Source organism: Falco rusticolus, chromosome 7 (genome assembly GCF_015220075.1).
Source record: "Falco rusticolus isolate bFalRus1 chromosome 7, bFalRus1.pri, whole genome shotgun sequence".
Taxonomy (NCBI): domain Eukaryota; kingdom Metazoa; phylum Chordata; class Aves; order Falconiformes; family Falconidae; genus Falco; species Falco rusticolus.
In genome coordinates this window covers 14,930,803-14,955,194 of record NC_051193.1, presented here as the reverse complement: position 1 = coordinate 14,955,194, position 24,392 = coordinate 14,930,803, and the positions used below count along the sequence as shown (strand labels likewise).

Sequence of the window (24,392 nt, the reverse complement as noted above, 5' to 3'; positions counted from 1 at the left end):
GGGGGGGGGGATAAAAAAGAAAAATCAACAGAGCACACGTACTACTTAAAATCTCCACATGGTCCTTCGTGAGGTGAGGATAAAGTAATACCTATATTCTTTTAAAAATAACAAAAATAATAATCAAGTATAATGAAAGCACATCAAGAAACAAACTGTACAATTTCTGAACTGCACTGTTTATTTTGCTGCTTGAAACCTAAGTGACAGTATGCCACTATAATTATGGGGTTTCTTCTAAACCTTTACTACACTGCAGGTACAGAAATATACGGACACATTTTTGGAGAATTGACATTTTGCAAAATGCAGCAAACATTTCAATTTATACATGAGAAAAGGAAGTGTTCAAAAGGGTATGCATTTCAAGTTATTGCAGGTTATTTCTGTGAGAGAATTTCTGCAGGTAAAACATGTTTAAATTTAACCAACAGTAACGTGTCAGTGTATTTAAAATCATGACAAAAATCTTCTCTCTGGTCATTAACTGCCCTTTGACAAATTACTAGGATGTTGTATGTACAGGGCAAGATGTCAATACAGCATAAATCCCGTGGCATTTTGGTTTTCTTCTGGAGATTAAAGCTGTTTTTTTCTTGGGATAAATGCAGCAGCAAAACACAAACCAGCTGATCAAAAAAGCACTTCTGCCATAACTCCAATAATTTCAGGGCACACCAACTGACAGTAGTTTTGCCATTCCCAGTTCTTTTAAGGTTTACATCACTGCACTGTTGCCTTAAGTACGTTTGTAAAAGCTTGTTTTCTGTTAGGCCAGCTTGCTGACTACAGCCTGGTTGAGAGAATTTAGTTGGTTGGTCCATTTATCTAACGCAGTATACCGTGCACCACCCCTCTTCTGATGATCCAGTTCTAGGAGCTGGTTGACTTGATCAATTCGGCCATGTATAGTGCTAGAAGTAAATAAATAAATAACCATAAATTGCTAATGTACATGGAAGTAGGAGCTGACAATAAATCAGAGGTAAAATAAGAGGTTGCCTTACACAACTGAGACACAAAGTCCATTTCAGAATTCAGCACTTACATAATATATTATCCTGGGTAGTACTGCCTATTTAATTGTCATGATTGGAAATCAAACGAACTACTTCATTGGGCAATGCGTATTTTATCTGCCTAGCTATGACCTACATATAAAGTCTGAAGCAATAAAAGGTAAACAGTTCTTGAAAGTCAAGGAATCATGAATAATGGAGATTTATGTAACAAGAAATTACAATATAAATCTCGGTATGAATTATGTTTTCCTAGTAGATGTAACAAGTTACCTTTATAAAAAAGATTTTACAAAATGTAGGTAAGTTTTTCCAATCAAGGAGAGCAGACTACTAATTTGTCAACTTGAAAACGTACTTGAAAATATACATGGGTACAAGCAGAAATTACGAATAATATTAAATTTCATAATGTTATAATAATTCGTTTTATATAATAATATAAATTATTATTTATATAATAATAAGTTTATTATATAATTCAAAATTATAAACATGCCACTCAGTCTCTCTTGTATAATCTTCTTGGCTCACATCTCACAAATATACTTCATGGCTCATAAGCCAAGCAAATACAAAGACAGCAGCATTACCTTTCAGTTCTAGCATCAACCAGTATTGCAACAATGTACAAAAATGGTTTGTTGCTTCTTGTATACTTTGATTATTTTAAAGTAACCAAAAGATCAGTAATCAAGAATAAAGTACATACTTATCCAATATGCACTGCACAAGCAAGCTTTCCACATCAGCTACATCTATGTTTAACTCCTAAAAGAAAAAGAAAACTCATTATGCTGCTACACTGTTTTGCAATGTTAAATCCTTCCAATCTTTACTTTCACATACAGAATTTGTTTTCACTTCAAAAGTATCAAGTCAATAATGAACTCTCAAGCAAAAGAACTCCACCCAAAGCATGACCAATGATCAAGAGATCAGTAATTTTTCAGAAAAGGCTGAAGAGGCTAAAGCAAAATTTTGGAAGCTCCAGAAATTAGTTGCTTTGCTGACTTACTGGGTGGGTGGGGGGGAAATCCAAACAAAAAACAACAAAAAACTCCCACAAAAATCCCCACCACCACAACCAAAAAACCCCAACATAAAAAAAAAAAACCAAACCAACAACCACAACAAAAAAACCCAACCCAAAACCCAAAAAACAAACCAAAACAACACAAATCCCCAAGAAATAAAATAAGACAATAATTATCAGAAAAGAATGGGTCTGTACTCAAAATGATTTAGAGGACTAACTGCATCTTCTGGCTCAAGCAAGTTTTAAAAATGTTAAGGCTAACTTAAAAAAAAACCCAACAAACAGAGAATTCTAAAGAGAATTTAAGTGTAAAAATAAGCATCAGTACTTGATGATATATTTTGGAATGCTGTGAATTTTTGCCAGGAAAAAAATCACAGACTCAAAGAAGATGAAAATAGTAATCTATTGTCACTGAGTTTTGACTTTGTTCTTTCCAGACTAGGGAATGAAATCAGTGATTCCAGTATAATAGCTGGTTTGTTCTATTACCACAGTTCTGTAACTCACACAACACAGACATTTGAAAATCTCTTCTGAACAAAAGGAGTTCGTATTTGGATTCTTAGGTTCATAAAATTTAGGCTCATAATTACATTTTGCGTTATAGAATTTTTTTTATATTTCTCTTCAGAAAAGTGCTTTTCTACACCGAGTAGAATAAGGTAATCAAATATGTTAGAAGTATATCACAGCACACATTACAAAAAGCATTAGGACATCACTTGAAATTTACGTTTTCACACTGCAAAGCTGCCAGCAGTGCAGTGCATAGTACTGCTTTATGGTTTAGATTGTGTTTTAGATGTTCTATTTCTGGAAGCACTGTATTTATTTAAGAGCTTTTATTCACAATTAATCATTTACTTACGCAAACACAAGGCTCCACTGACACATACCTTAGAAATAAAAGGAATATGTATTCTTGTGTAAGGCTTAATTAATTTTATAAGCACTTGTGTTCTGATGTTTCGCAAAAGCTCTGTAAGAGAAGAAAAAATTTAATACTGTAGTAACAACAGACTGAAATAAATATGCCATACAGCTCCATACAGCAAGATACCCTAAATACTATCATCTTTTTTCAGAGATGGGAAGAACAGCAAGATAAAGGTACCCTCTTTTTCCAGGGATCCAAGCAATATGTAACTCTGAAGATGGCCAGGTAAGAGTTAAAAACTCTTTAAACATGGACTAATGTATTCCCTGGTAAAAGCTTAAATTACTGAAACTAACTGGATAAATCATACGGATTACTGCACAGTATGTCTGCCCCTTTAATTTATGGCCAGAACGCTTGCCTTGTTCAGAAGGGAGAAAAGGCGTTCTTAAGGGTTTGAAACTTAAGTTTGCGTGCATTTACCTTCATGGGGAATATTCACATTTTCAGTTAAAAGATCAGGGCCTAGTAGTACAATTAAGAGGAGGAATTGAAGAAGTACAAAACAGTCTGCATTAAGTGGCTGATTTTGCTTAGGTAAGATAGTGCAGCCATAGTTTTAGAAATTTTTACATTATTAAAGAAAATTTGAATAAAATGAAAGCATAAATTACAATTGTAAAATGAACTGAAAAAGAGCGAGATCCATTTTTACCTAACTAGTTACACAAGGACTGTTTATATAATGAAAAATACTACCGAAGACCAGATTAGGTATCTCAATAAAACTAAGGAGATTAAAATGAGGCAAGGTATGTAAACGTTATAACCACAAACATATTCTGTATCACCGCAGAGAGAAAAAAGATGAGACTGTCTTTTTCCCCTCTGGGTATCACTAGCAGACTATTATCATATAAGGGGTGAAACTCAAATTCTCTTCAAACCTTTGATTCAACTGTCCTCTCCCTGTCTTGCTTTCCAGTTCTGTCATACTTTCTTCCTTAAGCATCCATCTCTCTAATCTTACAGAGTCTCCCTACAAGAATTTGAAGCTTACCAGCAGTCGACGCGTAACAGCAGTAGAGGGGTTATATTTAGTTTCCCCTGCTGTTTGCCATGTTCTCTTTTACAAACAAGAAGTCTAAGAAAACCAGGTCTCTGGATTTAACTCTTTTCTTTCATGTAACTATCCAGCTAAATGACCTTGCAATGTCACAGTAAGCCCTATGCTTGATGAAAACAGTAGTTATCTGAAAAACCGGACACTATATTCAAGCAAAGAGACTTTTATATTCTCAGCTGTATGACAAATGAGGAGGCAACTTTATTTTGTCACGTTAATGGAATGGAAGGGCATGTGTTAATGTGTTTTATTATAGGTGCTATAAATGCAAACATTGTTTTCAACAAATACATTAGAATTATGTATCTTGTTACATACTCTATAACTACTCATTTATTAATGCAGCTTTCATTACATTGTCTACTCAGTTTGTCTTTAATCTGAAGCAGAAAATTAACCTTATAAACTAGCAAACAAACAACTTTTATCAGGGTTGCCCTCATTTAATCCTTACAATGGAAAAATCCCCACCACTCAAAACATTCAGTGCCTAACGTCACCATAGATATTATCTTAGAATATCTACTCTTGCTAGAACTTTCTCCATCATTCCTGCAATTCTTCAGAGTCATTCTACATGCCTGGATGCATGGTGGCCTTCACCAGCTTCTAAAGAACTTGGAAACAGTAAAGGGAATTGTCCACAACTAATTACAAAGACCTCCTATTCTACCAAGAAGAAAAATAAACTGGGGGGGTGGGGGGAAGCAGCTTACCAAGGTATGAAAACAAGGATTAAAATAGCCTGCAAAAATACCTTCAATGTGCTCCCTTATGAAGGGATCGTCCATGATGTTGCTGTGATTTGTTTTCAGAATCTTCTCAAATTCAGTGATGTCGTTATTCTGATAGGCACTTCAAAAAAATCAAGAGATTGAGTTACTCTCTTTAAAAGTTAAACACACTCGTAAGACTGTGTTCTACATCATCTAAAAAACCCCCATATTAAGTGTTGGTGGCAAATAATTATATTCAGAACCTTTATAAGGAAGAACTATTTCAAGATAAGATGCAACTGAAATGACCCTTCTCCTACTTCAATTGAAGTAGCATTTACAAAAGTTTTGTATGAAGATTCAGTTATTCCGCAAGTGCACTCTTGTTTCAAAACTTCTGTACTTTAAGGAGGTATTCTTTAAAAAAAAGCTTGACCCTAAAAATAACCAATTTTGAAAAGTATCTTTACTTGAATTTTGGCTTCATGAAGCTATACTTCATGGAACAAATAAGAGCTAAAAAGAGTCTAGTGGGCTGCTGCTCTTTCTAGAAATGTCCATCTTTAGCTGAATTCTAAAAATGCTGGACTTCCAAGGCTAACCATCACTAATTCTGGCATAATATTACTTTTTACATTTTTATTTATAGCTTATTTTTAGTATATATATCACTTAACTAGTCAATCTTGTTTTCTGAGAAAGGATTACAAAAATAAGGTGGGTTTAGACACCTATTGTTCAGTAGTGGCACCACAGCATCATTTAAAGGCAAGAGCTGTAACCACTGAAACAAGACCTTTTCCTTGAAATATAATGGTTATACAATTAGAATCTATCTTTTCTTACAGGACCAGTCAACTGTGATAGGGAATAGCTACTAACTAATCAAACTTACACAATAATTCAGTTATTATTAAGCTACAGACTATCAATACTTAACCTGAAAGACATAGTGTCCAACATAAGCATTCAACTTCTGTTTAATACTACATCAAACATTTTAAAAACATCTGTTTTTCCTTCATAGTCTCTGTATATTTTCAAATTGTTTTCAAACTGATAAAAACAAAAAAAGCATCCTTTATTATCAGTAAAATAGGCAAGAAAAAGACCTGTAAGGTGGAACTTGAGGAGTCTGTAAATGGAGTTAAATGAGTGGAATGGACTGTATCACATGAAACCAGTAAATTTTACTTCATAATTAAAAGGAATTTCAGGTAAGTATATTTTATGGTTTATTCCAGAAGTGTCTCTTTATCACAAGTAAAACATTCAAGATCCCAATATAGAGTATAGGAAGAATTAAAAACATGTTTGTAATCTTTGGAATTGATTTAATCTTCTGCATATTTCTTGTCTACACTGCTTTAATTGCATTATTGATTTTAAAGAAGCAGTTATACTCAAATGTCAAGATAAAAGATATAAATTAAGAATATGAATAAAATCAGATTGGGTAAGGCCATCTGGAGTCCCTTCTGCCTCAAATTCACATGAAACTATGACAGTGAAGTAGAAACGGCATGTCTAAAGTGGAATTATTGGAAACAGTCCCTTAATAACTGCCAAATAATTTTTTCATCGTTACGTCAATAATGGGTGAATGTCCTTGCTTTCAGAAACAATTTGCATGCATACAATGGTACAGTACTGTATCAGTATCAGAGCATGGTTTGTTCCAACATGAGATCAATTGTGTATTTCAAAATGTGAACAGGCATTACTTCTTACGTAATGAAAAGGTGGGAAAAGTTTTCTAACCCACCATTCTTTTCTTTTACTTTATAAAGACAGGATACGGTGATTGGAACAGATTAGCTTCAAAGCACAGTATACAAAAACTGCCTCAGTTCAATTTATTTTGCTTGATGATTTTAATACACTGAAAGTTCTCACATCACAGTTGCCTCTAAGAGGTAACAAGGCCTTCTTTTCATTTTCACATGTTTGAAGGATAGATCACTTGAGATTTCAGTTTCATATTCCTAAATTATGAAACTCCTTTAGTAATCATGACATCCATGCATCCAGTTATTCTGTTGGCTTTGGTATGAGACGACAGTCATCTCAGTTTCTCATATATAATCAGCCAAACCCTAAAGACCAGTTGCAGTAGAAGGTGGGACAACTTTATTTAATGGAAAAAATGAGGGTTTTGCCATTGCCTAAGAAACTCAGCAGAGCAGAAGATAACAGCATGTTTCTGTACCCCTACCTGGTATAGTACAGGTACTCTGGTATGTCATAGTAAGTTTTTCTTGAGAAAAACAGTTAACAAATATATGCCCAATATTTATGAAATAACTTTGTTAGCTGTGCACAGAAAAGCCATCTCCAAAAATATTCCATTTCAGGTTTGGAAACTACATCATTTTCATTTTTTGTTCTCCAGAAAAATTAAAATCTTACCTTACTAAATTCGTCATTGCTAGAATCTCTGGATCATTTTTGTATGGTTTAGCCTACACAGAACAGAAAGCACAACATGCATGTTTAGATTTTAAATATTTTTTTCCATCTTCATCTTTTGGGTAAATTCCCTATCAATTCAGAAAAGGGTTGGAAAAAAGGGAAGAAAAAAATTATACCTCCTGAGAGTCAAATGGATTTATACCAGATTTCATAAGCATGTTTGCTAGGACCAAGTATTTTAAGCAAGTGGTTCTTCTGGGGCTCCCTGATTCATCATAATTCTTGAATGCTTCAAAAAAATCAGTATGTGCCTTTTCAAACTCTCCTTCTCTTAAGTGCATTTTGCCTCCACATTCTGAAAAAAAAAACACAGATGAAGAGAAAAGGAACACTGCGTGCTTGTTGCTGACTACAATAATTGTACTCAGAAGTTCCAAGCTATTTCTAAATAGATTACTGAAATATTTTCAGGAGTCTTTTCATTCTCTAAAATAGCTAGAAAAAAAAGCATAGGGCCTTCACATACAACACTGCCATTTGAATAAACCCTATTTCAAAGAAGAAAAAACAAAACCCAACCCACACAATAAATCTAAAAGAACACTAATCTTCACAGCCAATCATTATTTTAACCTTATGTTAAAATACTGTAAAAACTGACATGGAATTTATCTCCGTTTCAAAGGCAAGAGACTCCCTATATTTATGGAATTTTCCCCAATCTGTTGAACAGAACCACACAGAAAAACTGAGAAATACTGTAGATCTCCTTTTACTTCTGAAGTACCCCACTGCTGTCCGATTGTCTGTGCAAGTGCCTACCCCACACCCAGGGGAAGAGGGGAGGTATTCTGGAGAAAGTGTTTTTCAAGATACACAGCATGTTTCCACTATAATTCATCATTACAGATAATAAACAGTGTTTTCAAAACACATCTTAAAGCCCTTTGGTTCCTGATGAATTTTCAAGAGGTGAGACATCGAGCACAAATTCACAGAAGGGGATTACAGAATAGCAGTCCCTTCCAGCCTTGGTTTTTGTCCTTTGCAAATGCCTTTGTATTTATCCTTTGTTGCCTGCCATGGTGTCAAACAGCTCAAGTCTTCCTCTTGTTCTTCTGTTGCTTCTCTCCTACACTATATTTAGCCAACAGTCCGGCCCTTCTGAGCAGTGCATCTGGTACTTAGGCACCAGAACAGCAGAGCTGAAGTCCTACAGGCGGCAAACATTAAATAATGAGACAGTAGCCACTGCATTTGTATATGGTTTGCCTGCCTCTGAATCTACAGGATCCTCTCTCTTTATACTTGGAACTGGAAAAAACATTATCAGTTTCTCATAACACTAATCTATGCAAAGAAGTTAAATGAAAAATTCAAGATTAACTTGCCTCTGATAACTCCCATGATCAGTGGATGAGGAATGGCTGACTTGATGTGCAATGACTGTTCATATAGTGCTTTAAGTTTTTTGTTATTTTTCTGTGCTGTATACATTTGAATTTCCAAAGCATAGATTTCCAATAGTTGAGTACCTTTTTTTAGATCATCTTCCCCATCATCAGTCTAGGATAGATTAAGTAATAAATACTGTGAAATTTTAAGAAAACAGTGATTTCAGTTTTACGCTAGTAAAAATCTGATTACCTAATACTCTCAGTAATTTCCTGTCAGAAATTAGGATATTCCTAAAACTTTAAAATCTTGATATAACTACTAGCACAAAACATACCAGTTCTCACAAGATCTTACCACAGGCCAAGTTCTGAAGCAATTTATTAACGGAAGTATTTTTGTTTAATTGATTTCCTCAGAACTTTTACCGTTTACTCTTCAACTTTCCTTAAACCACACTCTCAGTATATAAATGCAATGACTGACACACATACAAATATATAATACATATGATTTCTGCTGCCTATAACAAGCAGCAGGCTGCATGGCTAATTTTTTTTTTTCCTTCCAAATGCAAAATTAACAGCAGTATTTTCAGTTTTGAGTAAAGCTCACTCGGAATCTTCACTGTATTTTAAAATAAATGTCTATGCATTATTTATTATTCACATGTGCTTCTCATCCTTGCAGCTACTACAAGGAAACTTAATCAGCAGTTGGGAACAATTTTTAAAAAAATCATCTTTAAGCAAGGAATAAAACGCTTAGCATTTTTTGTTCATGTTATCAAACAGGTAACAAATTAAAGCAGGCTCTGTACCAAAGCTCAGTAGCATGCCTCAAAGACCAATAACAGAAACAGATGTAAACAATAAAATAAATGTTTACTAAGCTACAGTGATTTAGAATATAAAGGTACCTGGCACGACTGATGCAGCTGACGCAAAATCTTTTGTAGCTTTCCATATTCTTCTCGTTCTAAATATAATTTGCCAAGCTGTAATAAAAAAAAAAAGTTGAAGTACTAAAGTCTATTCAGATTTTACAATTTGTAAGAGTTAGCTGAAGGTGTCACAAACAATAGCAAAGAACAGTAAGTTATATATTTTACCTTTGTGTTTGTCTTAAACCACAATCTATCATTCTTAGCATCTTTCAGAGCTTCAAGTGTTGTTTCATAGAATTCCTGAAGCAAATCCATCTGACATAAAAAATCAGAATTCTATAATTGTAAACAGCAAATTTGTACCTGTTAATAAAGTCAATCTGAACAAGCTAAAAGTGCATGCTTGAACTTCAAAATAAGAAAAGTATCTGCATTATACTGAATGTCTGCTTTTAAATTGTAAAGAGCTTCTGAAATAACAAAAGTAAGTACACTTGCTGTTCTGATAGAAATAGATACAATTAAAAAGTCTTCACATTTTAAGATTTGCAACTATCTATCATGCTAGTGAAAAATGCCACCTTATACAAGCCCATCTTATATAACCAAGTAATAAAATTCTTATGTTGTGTAAAAAAAAGACAAAACACAGGCAACATTGCTCCTACTTAAAAGGAGGAAAACAAAAATTATCTACATATCAAAAAAGATTTACAAAGAGAGAAATGGTGAAAAGGAAAAGATGCTTTCTCCTTTCTCTACTACCAGTGTTGCATGAAAGAAACCTCTTGAGCACATCAAACTGTTTCTTTGCATAAAACCTGAAAATACAACATCCAAAATGGAAATCAAAGTGCTGACTGTGACCTTTTAACACAGGTCCTACAGACAATGCATTACTATTGTTTATGGCCATTGCTCTTTCGTGGATAACAGATCCGTGGCTATACATCAAGTTAAGATTTCCAGATTGTCTCTCCAGGTCTGGTTCCGCTGTATTTAGCCCAAACACAATGACCTCTGCCAACAAGGTATAGTACAAGACAATCCTTTAGACTATCATTCAACTATTACACTTTCATTGTCTGTAAGTGGCAGGACAGGAAGGACTGTGATGACGACAGAGGCGTCATCATGAAAGACCAGTGACTCTATATATGCAGGAATTACTTCCAGGCAGTCAGTTCGTTTCTACTCTCTGTAAAGCTTCTACAACACAAAAGAAAATTTGGGCTGTGTATCTATGAACATGTGCCTAGCTTGCACAGTACACTCAAAACCAGGCAGTACTTAACACCAAAACTTCATTGCAAAGTTTTTCAAAGGCTTCCTTCTCCCCTCAAAGTGAAAAAAATAATAGTATTGTTTAATTACAAATTGTGTTTGAGAAGGCAGTTATAGTGGGTAGCTACTATGCTAAAATAAAAAAAAAAAAGTTTTTACTGTTCTTATTAGAATAGCAATCCCAGGTAAATGTTGCCAAAAAAAGATAGACAAATTTACGAAGTTATCTGTGTTGACAGAATCCGTTAAATGTGGGAAATATATTTTAACATATGACAGCAATTCATGCTGCAAATGTTCCCCATTAAGATTAAAAAACCCAAACCCAAACCACCATACACAAAAAAGTCCATTGTTAAAAATGCCAGGAGGAAATCCATGAAAATGAAAGACCCAAAGATCTAACCTGCTTGGAAGTAGAGATATAATCAAGAATAGAATTGATGGATTTTTCAGAGTAATTCCTCGTAACTGCACTCCGTATGTAGGTCAATAACTGTTTATATCTGTTCATCATTTCAGGAAAGTTAGTCTACAAGAAAAAGAAAATTACACTATAATTTTTGTCTTAATCATTAAAAACTGAATTATGTCTTGCAAATACAGATATAGAAAGGAAAGCATAACAGAAAGCCTATGCAGCAGTGGTTGCTATTAGGAACTTTTACATCACCACTTTATACACAAGCAGCAGAATCAGTAATAACTTCAGCAAGACTGCATGGATTAGACATCTAAAATATTTACCTCAACAAAGAAAACAGAGTTGGCTATACAACTATTTGGAATGGTTGTGTATGTAGCATATAAAATTTTCACTGATTTGTTCTGGTGAAGTACACACAGAGAGAAGTGTTACTGGTTTCAATGGTAAGATACCTCAGAATAGCAAGGACTGAACCTCAAACTTTCAGAGAGTATCAGCTGACTACAGTAGCTATTTTGCATCCATTTTGCCTTTGACTTACACCACAATTTCCCTGCCATGTCTGTAGTAGCCATTAAAGGCTGCAAGACATGAATTCTGGCAGATTTAGTTGTCATAGCCATAAATTAAAATAATAACTTAAGATCTCTGGATCAAACACAAATTTATGCCATTTACTCTCAAGTGATAGCTGTAACTCCTACCAATTTAAAGTTTATTTTAATCATCTGTTTCAGAGCTTTGAATCCCCATTCTCCTTTTTCACCTTCGAGCTCCAAAACCTGAAACAAAACAATTTTAAAGACAAATTTATAAAAGCTTTATTCAAACCTAAATTGATTTGCATCTTGTTTAAAATGTACATAACCCATACATGCCTTTTCCCACCACTCTGTTCCTTTCAAAGTAGTGTTTGACTCTGCCCTGTTCTTCAGTTTTGCTCTTCCCTGATACTATTGAGAAAGTTAGTGAGGGATATGTATCTTACTTAGTTTTCACAACTTAACTGATGTAGGGAGGGTGAATTGTTATTTATACATTTTGTTGTTGTAACACCAGACACTAAAATTTAACGTCACTCCATAAATACATACACACAAAAAAGTTGTAGCACCCCCTGCAAAACTGACTCAACCCGCCCCTTGACTAAATTAGTCAAAAATTTGCACTTCTGAACCACTATAGTTCCTTCATGTATCAGAAAGGCTTCTAGGCTTTAACATAACATAGTTAATGGATTTTTTTGTAAGCAAAAATTTTAGAGGTTTTTTTGTCATGTATATAATAACGTTATACACTATAAATAAGCCAAGAGAGGCAAAACCCTATTTTTTCTTTAAAAAGTTACATCTGGCATATTGCTTTCTGGCGGCAATGTGCAAACACTAAAAATTTAAAACTGACACGAAGGAAAGAAACTGTGTCACTAAGTAATTACATGTTTAAAGCTTTGGAATCAGATAGCAAACCAAATATAATACATTACATAAGGCACTGGGGAAACACCATTTCATTTTAAAAAAACCGAATGGATCTGGCTTCTATGGTTAACACATGAAAACACACTTAGCATAGTTTAACTTGGTAAATCCTGAAGATTAAAAACTCAGTTCTGTGATAAAAATATGACTCTTCCATGTCCTATTTATGCCCCCCAAGAATGATCCTGAAAGGCAGTCAGCCAGGAGTCTACGTTGTCCAATGATAAACTTAGCACATTAGTAAGTTAAAATATAGACGTTATTCTTAAAATTCCAGAAACTAACTCAAATGGTAAGCAAGTATTTTAAAATGTGAATTAATATGAAAATAACAGATAGAACATAAAGACAGAAAACCTTCTGAAAACTGCTTAATGCTGCTTTGGGATCATCTTCCTTCAAAGCTTTGGAATTGTAGTATTGATTTTCCAGATCCACATTTGGTTCAGAATTGCTGTCCTCAGAATATTCCTACATTTTCAGGAAAAGAGAAAAAAACAAATAAAAATCAGAGAAAAAAGAAAGGTTCAGAACTTCTAATACTGTGCTCAAAATTAGTAAAATATAGTAAAACATACTGTTCAAACTGACATGGAATGCTTATATATTAACAGAAAATCTTCAGATTTCGAGCATGTAGCAGGTATGGACTCTTAGGATGATTTCATCTCTCTTCCATTACTAGGCCAGCCTCACCACCCACCAACACTTGCCTGTCAACAGATTTCTTTCTGGACTAATGAACTTGTAGCTCTACCAACTTTGCCTTTATGACAAGTACAGACTGTATGATTAAAATTCTGCCAAGTTTGGTGTTTAAGGACAGACGGCTAATAGCATATGTCATTTTGGGGGGAGAGCGAACATGCTGGCCACCAGTCTTCTAAAAGGTGCTCTATTATATGACCTTTGCTATCCACAGAAAAGACTGGCTGAGCTGCCACACAAGTAGTGATTCAGCAATAGAGGACATAAAATGCTTCCATGAATCTCTCTCTAAACTGCCTTTTTATGTCATAATGATTCATACTTGTCTAAGGAAATAAAAAAAAAGAATGATGATAACAACAGCTGCTTCTGTGCTGAGAAGCAGGAGACAATTGAGAAAATGCTAAAGATACTGCCAAAGAGGGTGGGGTGGGGCATAGACACCATAGTTTAATCAAATAATTACCCATCATGTACACTAGCGCCAAACAAATTAAAGAATTTACTTCTACTAATTATTACTTCATGTTGTGGTTTAACCCCAGCCAGTAACCAAGCACCACACAGCTGCTTGCTCTCTCACACACACACCCACCCCGAGGGGTGGCAAGGAGAATCGGAAAGGGATGTAACACTCGAGGGTTGAGAGAAGAACAATTTAATAATTTAAACAGAATAAAAAAAGGTAAGAACACAATAACAATAACAACAACAATTATAACGAAAAGTTGGGGAAAAAGGCTAAAATCCAAAGGAAAAGGGAGAAAGGAAAACAAGGGATGCACAGTACAACTGCTCACCACCCGCTGACCCATGCCCAGCCAGCCCCCGAGAAATGACTACCCCCCCAGCTGACCCTCCAAGTTTATATACCAAGCGTGACATCCCATGGTATGGAATACCTCCCTGGCTGGTTCAGGTCAGCTGACCTGGTCATGTCGCTTCCCAGTCTCTTGTGCCCCTCCAGCCCTCTGGCTGGCAAAGCCCAAGAAACCAAAAAATCCTCGACAGTATAAACATTACCTTGCAGCAACTACAAACATCAGTGTGTTATCAACGTTGTTCTCACATCATAACCAACACACAGTACTGCACTAGCTACTAAGAAGAAAGTTAACTCCATCCCAGCCACCAGGACAATTCATTAAAAAAAACAAAACAAACCAACCAACCAACCAACCAAACAAAAGTACTCCAAGGCTTTTTCTGATGAAAAAACCCTTAAGTAGTTTATCTTCTTTTGCTGAAGGACAATGTTGCATGCCTGAATTGCAAAACACTAACAAAGCTCAAATAAACCTCAAATGAAGTTGTTACACAAGTTAAAAATATTTCACATCTGCATATTCAAGACAACTTTTCTCAACAGAGCGCTTAGCTATTAGGAGATCAACTGCTTAATAGAAACTGTTTAAATCTCAAAGTTATTGTCATCAGAGTAACCTTCCCCTGTAACAATATAAAGAATGCGTAGTCAGGTGCCCTTCGTTAAGTTGGAATTTCTTCTTTTACTGTACTACTTCATCAGGCATATTGATTCCTTTGTTCATTCATATATTGCTAATATTAATGGACTCCTTCAAAACCATGGGAAGGAATGAAAAAAAGATGAGGCAAGACAGAAGTTTTAAATTAGCCGTCTCTTCCCTACAGTGCAAGCACATCTTTCAAAGTTTAAGTTTTCTGAAGTTCTAATGGAAAAATTATGGGAGCTAACGGTTGGCCCAATTTCATTAAACATGGTCCTTGAGGTATTTTTCAACCTGCTTATATTTGTTACAGGTAGGCAAGATGCTCATGTACGTATTGATTTATATTCACATGAAGTATTAGTACTTTAGTCCATTAGAATGAATGGACTTAAAAGCTTACCGAATTCCACAAACCTTTTTTTCTGAATTCTAAGAGAACTAAAAAACTTAATACTGAAAACTGCAAAGAACACAGGAAGGAAGTATCTTGTTTCATTGGGGTGACTTTCATTTTGGTTAGCTTTGTTTCGTCAGTTCTTTACCCTATTGATCCAACATTGACGGTGCAGCTACAAGAACATATAAATGTCAATAGCTGTAAGTCTACCAGGCACCCTATGACGATATACACTGCCAAAGCTTAAAACAGCATGTAAGATACTTGCAATCAGCTGATGTTTATACTAAACTTGAACAATGGGGAATATTTTTGGCAGAAGTATCTATTTGTACACAAATAAAAGTAAACTAAATTAATTCCTTTTAGGAAGCAATGTGCTCTGTTAGCCTGAAGCGAGACACATCTAAATGTTCACCTTAACTCTGGCAGTGATTCTGAATGTGGACTCATATAGGAAGCCTTTTTTCAGATAATTTTTCTCAATGCTAGCTAAATATCCCATAAAGCTATTTTTGTAATAATATTAATACATAATAAGGAGTAAGTTTAATGTCCAGAGATAATTTTTTTCTAATGGAAATACTCTGAAATGCATCAAAGGTAGTAGTTTTATGTTCTCACAGCTATATTTTTCCTTCATTCTATGCCTCTTTGCCTCTCATCAAATTTAGGATGCTGACATGGACTCAAAGCTCTAAGGGAGATAGGGCTTTCCTACTTCCAGGAAATGCTATGTAAGGTGCTTGCTTTAAAAGGCATATTTAGACTTAATGGCTGTGAAGAAAACTTTAAAGCCATGAACCAAGTATGAGATGATGCCATGAATCTCTAGACAATTAAAAATAAAAACCAGCCATGCAGATACTGCATCTTAATTTGCATCAATGCCCAATTACGCCAGTGCTGAACAGTTCAGAAGAACCAGCACTCTACCTTCTTTTGATGCAGAAATGGCTTAGTGCTGTATGATATCAATGTGAGAACATTTCGCTTTTTTCAAAAGCAAAAGGAAAGAAGGAAGAAAAGTGTGAAGCTGTATCCTCAAAGTTCAAAACAAGAAAAAGATGCATTTCCTTCCCAGTACTGAAAAGTTCTTTTAACAATAAATTCAGATACCAAATGCCTAACCTTTCCTCACCCTCATTTCCAATACTCCTGCTTCCTGTCAGAACAACTTCCCCAACTCAACTCTTCCAGGTAGAAAGTTTGTTGCATCAAACAATGCAATACCAAACCAAAAAAGTACAAAAATTAAGTAGAATATCAGGTTTACAAAAAGGATTTCTACTCAAAATCTCTTCTATACCATCTAGAACTAGTATTCTGCATAATAAAGAACATTCTTAATTATAACTTCAAGATACAAAAGCACCTGTGTGATATACTTTAGCCCCAGCGGATGTAAAAAAAAGTAACAGGCCTAAAAAACTGACAGAAGTCAGCATACACAGAACTGATCTTTGAAACCCATTTGGTTCTCCCTTCCTGAGAGGATCAAAACAAACAAGTGGGTTTTTTTATTATTACTCATGAAATCAGAAAGCCCTGATACAGCTTTTAAAAAAATGTAGTTTTAAAAAAGTTAAGACATTATTTAAGCATTGCTTCATTGAAAATCTGCATGTTCTAAATGTAGTCAGTTATAAACAATCCAATCCCATCACATCACTTTTTGGAGGAAGAAAAATTATCACACTAGCTCAACTGTAATGGAGATAGAACCTCTGATGTAGCTTACTCTGCCTGGAACATAGTTCTTTCAAATAATTTTAATGAAAGTTAAATTAGTATCAAGGAACCAATTTAATTTACAAGTCTTGTATTAAGTTTTCAGAAATTTAATTTCACCTAGTACTAAAAAGCTTTAAAACATTAAGCCTCAGCTTCTAAAACTAACACATATAGAAGACAATTCACCCCCGTCAGCTTTATTCATCCTTTTTAGGGCATGGACCCATTTGCAGTTTCTCCAGCAGCAAAGGCAGGTTAAAAGCATCCAGCACTCCCCGACCCCTTGCTCATTTCTGGTCCTAGGATTCCCCTTCCCCTTCCCTGCAGCAATTCAACATTTTATGCTGTACGAGTCCTTGATGACGGCTGATCCTGCTTGGGTTGAGAGAACAGACCCGCCAGTGCTTACACAGATGCAGTCCTGAGGCTGGTGAGCTATGGCAGAGGAGCAGGTGACATGGAGGGTAAGAAAACCAGCTGTGGTTTCAGAAAACTGTAGCCGAGGCCTTAGTCAATGTGGTCTCCAGAGATTATATAGGGCTCTTGAAGCATGACACCTCTCCTCACAGACAGAATATGGTACATGAACTTGGAAACCATAACACTGTATCGGTGACATTTAGGAGTAGACTTGTGGTATTCTAGCACATTGGAGTGGCACATTAACCTGGTACAGTTAAACATGTACAAACCCAAAGACATACTTTGTGAAAATGCCCATTGTTTAGTTACTAATTTTTTTGCCTCCTCTCTTGCCTAAAGCACTTCCCTAACCTCTACATTGAAAGCGGAGTGATAATCCAGAAAAAACCAAACTTCTGCTTCTCTGTGTATCATTCACTATCTGTATAGCAGCCAAACTCCTACTTTGGCAACCTTTTAAAAAAAATAAAAGAGAAAGTAACCATTCAGAAGATAACTTTCCAGACAGAAGACACAACACAGAGTTCTATTTCTGTAGAAACCTATCCTTCAGGGACATTATTAACAATACTTATTACTGTCAATTTTCAATTGCTGGTAATTTTACCAAATTTCAACCATGCGACTGACTGAAAACATGCTTTTTTTCAGAAGTGCAGTTGTTTCTGAGAGTAAGTCTGGTACAAAGTTGATGTTACTTCAGCTAACTGTGTTTCATAACCATGGCATTTAGGAGGTCTGCTAACTCTAGGATTTGGAGCGAAGACCTGATATTTTGCAAGAGTACTAGTGATGTGGGTTTGAGGGGGGGAGTGGTTGGTTTGTTTGGGTTTTTTTAAAAAACAACACAAAAATGCCCAAATGAGGCCAACTGGAAAAAAAAATTCCTCGTGGTATTAATACAGTAGCTTGCCAGCTAGATTTGTTGAACATTTCATCCACAATGAACATGCACTATTTTGCACTGGCCACAAGTGACCAACTGAACACCATCCCAGCACTAAGTACAACTTTCTCTGCATTTGCTCTTCCTGGACCACTGGCCCCCAGGCAGCAGGACAAAAGCCAAGTAACAGTTTCTATGTGCATTTGCCACCGGTATCCAGGCACATGAATATAAAGAAAGCAATCAGGCTGGAATGCAAAAGAGTAAAGAGGAAAGGAACAGAGACAAACCGTGAGACTAAAAACAGTGAGTGTGCTTCATCTAAGAAGTCTGCAACCACTCAACCATGCATTGGGAGTCCTGGGTTTCTTTTTCATATTCCAGGTGTCTCTGCTCTTCCGCTCCTATTCACTAACTCTGCAAGTCATCTTGTGTCTGCTGGCTCACACCAGGGCTGACACCAGGAATAAGTCTGTGAAGCCAGCAATTGGCAATGGGGTCAGCACAGTTCTGTGGAAAGACAGGGCTCTGCCTTTTTTTTTTTTTTTTTTTAAGCAGAAGTTGGAAGATGCATAGAAATGAGACAGGAGACTGCAGAAAGAAAAAAATAGTATTATGACATGTAAAGAGGGTGGAAGCGTCTTTTCTTTCACCCTCTGTCACACAGCTCTCCTATAGTTAAGTGCGTCCTTTTCTAAAAGTCCAGGTTTTAGCACGACTTTAGATTTAATTTACTTCTGTTTAATACTAAACTGTGTATCAGATCCTGGGGAGCTCAGCTCTGAACGGACTGCTAAATAACTCTCCCAAACCACTCCCCCCCCACCCAACAAACAACCAGAACTTACTGACACTTGGTCAGATGGAAAGAATTTACTAATTATTCTCATGCTTTTTGCTCCAGTATTTCCTTCCGAGACATTATGGTAATGAGAAAAATAAGCCCCAAATATATTAATTCTGTGTTTAAAGATGAGTCTGAAGAGAACGCATAAAATAAAATATCAGGTCACACACTGAATCAATATAAAATAGTAATTAATTCAGAGAATAGTATATGCTATGTCCTCTGTGAAGCTCATGATTTTTTTTTAATCACATACTAATGTAATTAAACATAGAAAAGAAACAGAAAAGGGTAAAGTGGATCCGCTTGATTTGCTATCTGCCTAGTTCTGAATGCTTGTTTTTGCAGCATTATCACTTTCTTGTTTGCAATATGCATGTAGTTTTTAAAACTACAGCAATACTGAAACATAAAGAATTGGGAAGAAGTACAAGTATCTGCATGAAATTTCAACTATCTATTAAAAAACCATCAATATAAGGTAGGGGGAAATTCCCTGTCTATTGATGAGACTGCTTAACAAGCTTGGTAACATACAGAAATTCCTTCTGAAATGGACTATATTTCTCCCTGTTGGAAAGAAATAAGCGAATAAATTCGTGTTTACGAAGCTGCCATTCTGGGAGCTTGAAATAAAATGTAAGACTGCCTATTTCCTAGTTATCAACACAGCCCGAAAAGGGAAATCCTCAGTAATCTGAAAGCATGCTTTCCATATTTGAGCCATGTCAATCCCCATGAACCTGTAGCCATCTCACCAAGGTGCAACCTGCTGGCTGTTTACTGGAAGCGCACACAGCTCTTCTACTGAAGTCACTGAAATAATACAATTCCATAACATAAAAGGACAAGTTGCTCAGCGAACAGATTTGACTATCCTTCCCCCAGATTAATTTTAAAGTTGAACTTCAGAACACAAAAAAAGATGTGTCATTAAGAATACCAGCGACAAATTCATTATTTAAAACAAACAAACAAAAAATAATCAAGTAGCTGTATTACAACTGTCAATATGTTGTCATTGTACAATGAAAAGAATCAATTTCTAAGGAAAGGCTGAGTTTAGTCTCCAAGTAAATTTTAAATGTAGCTGTTTGTCTGAGACTGAAAACAAAAAAGTTCACAATGGTCCTTCCCTCTTTCTGCTTCTCCACCCTCAAGCTGAAACTAGTAAACAGAACCTGGACTGACAACATGTAAAGCACCTAAGAGCACCAAACTAGAAATTAAAATTGAGTGGTTTTCATAATGACCAGTAAACATTATTCTGTTCACTGAAGCATAGAGTGGAATAATTCATGTTATAATCAAGGCTGTCACTGTACATTACCAGCAAATTGTGCATCCAGGTTCATCCACCTGCGAATATAAATGGAATTTTTTCCTTCCATCGAGACCTCCAACAGATACAAGTTAACTTCTATAGAAGCAGCCAAGGTCATTTACATGCAAAAGCTTGACTTTTAACCCAATGAAAACCTAAGCAGAAACAGTCAGCTATGATCAGTAAAGTGGGTAGTCTTCAGTTGTTTACAGTGTAGTAATTACTCTAATTATACAAAAATGCATGATGAAGCTGGGAAAGAGCTAGGCCTACAGACTATCTGTTCACATTTCAGTTCAAGTGCAAACATTTGCATCCTTTAAGGAAATTTAACTGGCTGGTTCTACACAGTCAGCAGGTCAAGAGCACATTTAAAGAGGAACAGCCATAATCACTTCTAATAAAAGCTGACAAAATGAACACTTTTTTGGGAGCCTTCTTTGCACTACTATTTTTAGGCTAGTAGCGACCCTGGCAGACCTGAATCTAGTTTTATCATACTGTATTTTGACAAAACAGCTATTTCTTTCATTAACTCTTTCTGTAATTACCGCCTCTCCTCCTATTCCTTAAAAAAAAAAAATTCACCAACACTCTCACGTACTCTTTTGTTTTCAATAGTGTACTTACCTGAGTATTTTGTCTTATACTCTTTGTTTGTTTCAAACCCTTCTGTGACAGCCTTTACACTGGACTTGAGAACCATGCATCTCCTTCTAGTCTTAGTTTAACTAGATTTATATCAAAATGAAAGGAAGAAACCAGGCCCTGTCTTCAGGGCTCTTAACTATTTTCCAAAACAATTTTGCAGAACACTGCAATTACAGTTTCAAACACATTTGAAAACAACATTCAGTCATGGTTTGTCAGTCCAAGAATGCTGAACTAGTCTAGCTGGAATATTTTTATTCTGAAATTCTGGGTTGTTTTTTCTCCCATCAGTTAGAAATCCGAATTAAATTTTCAAAAATCTGTTTTATTTAAGGATACTTAAGTATTATTTGGTGCTTTAACATAGGATTCACATACAGAAGATAAAAAAAAATAACATGCTCCTAACTATTACAAGGAGTATTTTTAAGTTTGGGAAAGGTCTGGGCTAGTAGTAATTAACGATGATGAAAACGTGCCAGGAAGTAACTACTGTCAGGGGCTGAAGTTTGCCACAAGCAAGAAGTTTCAGCAAGGCCTTTCTGATGAGGAAGAAAGTACTTCACAGGAAAAAGTGTCACACCAGAAATTATTCTTGGTGAACACTGACATAACACACAGTGAGCTCCGAGCTGCACTCTTACTCAAATTTATATGCAGACAGCTGCATTTAAAGATTGAAAAAACCACAGTTCCAATGGTTTCTCCGCATGCCCAGTTCTCATGTTATGGATATTAAAGATGAATTCTGCTGTGTTTAGTATTCCATTGTTTGTATCACATGGAAAAATAAACACAGTATTTTAAATCAGGACATGGATTTCAGTGTTAATGAATGGAAATTGATTCTCGAATAAACTGGACCAACAAAATATTTTAATAGTCTCAGTGTATTGCCTTCAGAAACCTTGTTTGCAGAAGACTGTGAATTCATTCATGGACCTAAGTGGAACAGTAATGGTTCTTGGAATACTGACACAAGCAGCTCATGTAAGATGACAACACATGTCAAACCGCGCTTTTACGTGAATTTAAAAAAACTCAAAACCAAAACTCAGATGGTTTTATTCTATATCCAAAGTCACACAGCTTATTCTGAGCAGCTCATAAACGAATCTGTCCAGAAACTATTTCAGATAAAATCAGAGAAGTCTCTTGCATGAATTCATAAGTAGCAATGATTATCAAGTAATCTGTTAGAAAGCAAGTCTTCCACAAGCATCTGGGGTTCTTCAGTGAAACTGCAGTACTGTAAATACAGGTTTAGCTGAAATGAATGAAATACTCAAGCCTCAACCATACACAGCTTTTTTTAAAAACGCCTCTGATCTAAAAACCTATGCAAAGTTCAGAAAAGCAAAAAACCAACCAATCAAGCTTCAAGCCCCAGTATAAGACAATGGCAATAGAATTACAACTAATCAGACAGCACAGAAAACATTTTTTGTTTCAAATATGACAGCTATTTGGTTTACTAACATAGCACAAGATGGTTTTACTCACTGTAAAAATTTTGTTTTTAATAATCTAAAGCAGACTCGTTACAGTAAAACACTTCAATTACATTCCCAACTACCCCCCCCGATAAACTGGTCTGTTGCTAACTGCAAGCAGCATTTTCTTAACTGCAAAAGCTTAGAACAAAACCTGATGTCAAAATGCAGCTCGATATAACAGGACAACCCCCAAACTCCGCAATTAAGCGGGGGAGGGGGGAAGCTCACCAAGACTATGAAGAAAAAAAGTTAAAAATGAGTATACCCTCGACACATTGCATCAGAAACCGGCTGTGGGGCCATTTCTTCTCTTCCCCCCACTTTTCCCTCAGTTTGACGCTCACGCAAGCACAAGACTGACATGTACCCCCGGGGACCTCCCGCAGCCGCGGGTGGCGAGGAGGGCAGGCAACTTCACGACTTTATTTCGTGCCCGACACTGGGGTCAGAGGAGGAGGAGGAGGAGGAGGAGGAGGAGGAGGAGGGGGGGGGGGCGGGGGACAGCGCACCGGAGCCCTCCCTTCCCCCTGACCCCCGGGGAAGGCGAACCGGGGCGCAGGCCCGAGGGGGCCAGCCCGGGGCCTAGCTAACCGCCCGGGGCCGAAGCTGGCCCGTTTTCTCCGCGGGGAAGTGGCGGGGCCTGCTCCGAAACCAGCACCCGCCCCTCGCGGCCGCTGCCACCACCCCTCCCGGCCGAGAGGGAACTCAGCCTGTCACCGCTCCCTGACGGGGCAGCGCCCGCCGGGGCGGCGGCCCCGGCCCCCAGCGGCACCGCTCCCGCGAGGCCCCCGCGCCGCCGCCCCCCCCCCTCCCCCCGCGCCCTACCAGGTCGTAGTCCTCTTCATCATCGCACATGAAATCATCCTCCATGTCAGACATCTTGGCCGGAGGACGGGCGGGGGGAGGGGAAGGGGGCCGGCGGAGGGAGGAGGCAGCGAGGACGGCCCCTTCTCCCACAACGCCGCGCGGCGCTGCCCAATGTGGCTCCGCTTCGCCCGGAACCCGCTGCCGCCCGCCCCCGGCCCGGGCCACACGGAGCCCAATCGGTGCTGCACCACCGCCCGTTTCCTCTCCCCGCTAGCAACCGGCCCTAGCAACCGCCGCCGCGCTGCCTCGGCCCCTGGCGCCGGAGGGGCCTCCCCGGGCCACACCGCGGTGGCGCCGGGGCTGGTCGCCGTGTAGCCGGCTGTGAGCGCTGCGAGCCCGGCTCCCGCGGGCTGGAGCTGCGAGCCTTGCGGCCGCGCCTCTACATGGCAAATTCAAAAACCTCGGCCGCTCGCCGATCCTGGCAGCGTCGCCCAGCCCTCAGTGCAGATTATTTGCCTCACTCGGTGCTGCTGAACGGTTTACGTGCACTCTGTTTTACCTCAAAGACATAACGCTGTAGCAGCAGTTTTAAAAGGCCTAAACTAAAAACCACGGGCTTTGCAAAACGTTGGCTTTCTGAAGATACTTACACACTAATTTCTGCTGCCGTCTTTGCCTGAGTGAGGCAAAATCCCTGGACAGGCAAGTTTTGCCTCTCCACAAGGCCTGTACTTCTCACAAACTCCCAGGCACCTTGGCAGGATTTATTTGGTCTCCAGATTTGTCTGTTGTTGGTCATTTTATGTTGTTACAGTTTCTGAAGGGTTGTCGCCCCACCCATTGCCATTGCTAAGTGTTAAAAACCGTGCTTCTATTTTGCCATTCATACTGATGGGGAGAAAAAAGTTTTACCTCAGAAAGACATGTAAAGCCGCAATGAAATTTCCATTTACTATGCTTCTCGAAGTGCAGGCGCTTAAAG

General features: G+C 37.3%; 1 protein-coding gene across 3 annotated transcripts; it reads right to left on the bottom strand.

The window, feature by feature from the left end:
* Positions 1-158: 158 nt before the first annotated feature.
* COPS2 (COP9 signalosome subunit 2) lies at positions 159-23,610 on the bottom strand. 3 transcript variants are annotated; one of them, XM_037394541.1, is made up of 13 exons: positions 23,429-23,610; positions 13,023-13,136; positions 11,889-11,966; positions 11,164-11,289; positions 9,699-9,788; positions 9,507-9,584; positions 8,584-8,758; positions 7,369-7,547; positions 7,190-7,242; positions 4,822-4,919; positions 2,958-3,040; positions 1,732-1,790; positions 159-914 (listed from the first exon to the last, which is right to left on the bottom strand). In XM_037394541.1, the coding sequence occupies exons 1-13, from the start codon at positions 23,480-23,482 to the stop codon at positions 770-772; spliced, it is 1,332 nt and encodes a 443-aa protein (XP_037250438.1). In that variant the 5' UTR covers positions 23,483-23,610; the 3' UTR covers positions 159-769. The 3 variants fall into 3 exon arrangements, with proteins under 3 accessions (XP_037250438.1, XP_037250437.1, XP_037250440.1); XM_037394540.1 differs by having other exon boundaries at positions 9,699-9,809; positions 23,429-23,587; XM_037394543.1 differs by lacking the exon at positions 9,699-9,788 and having other exon boundaries at positions 23,429-23,587.
* Positions 23,611-24,392: the final 782 nt, after the last annotated feature.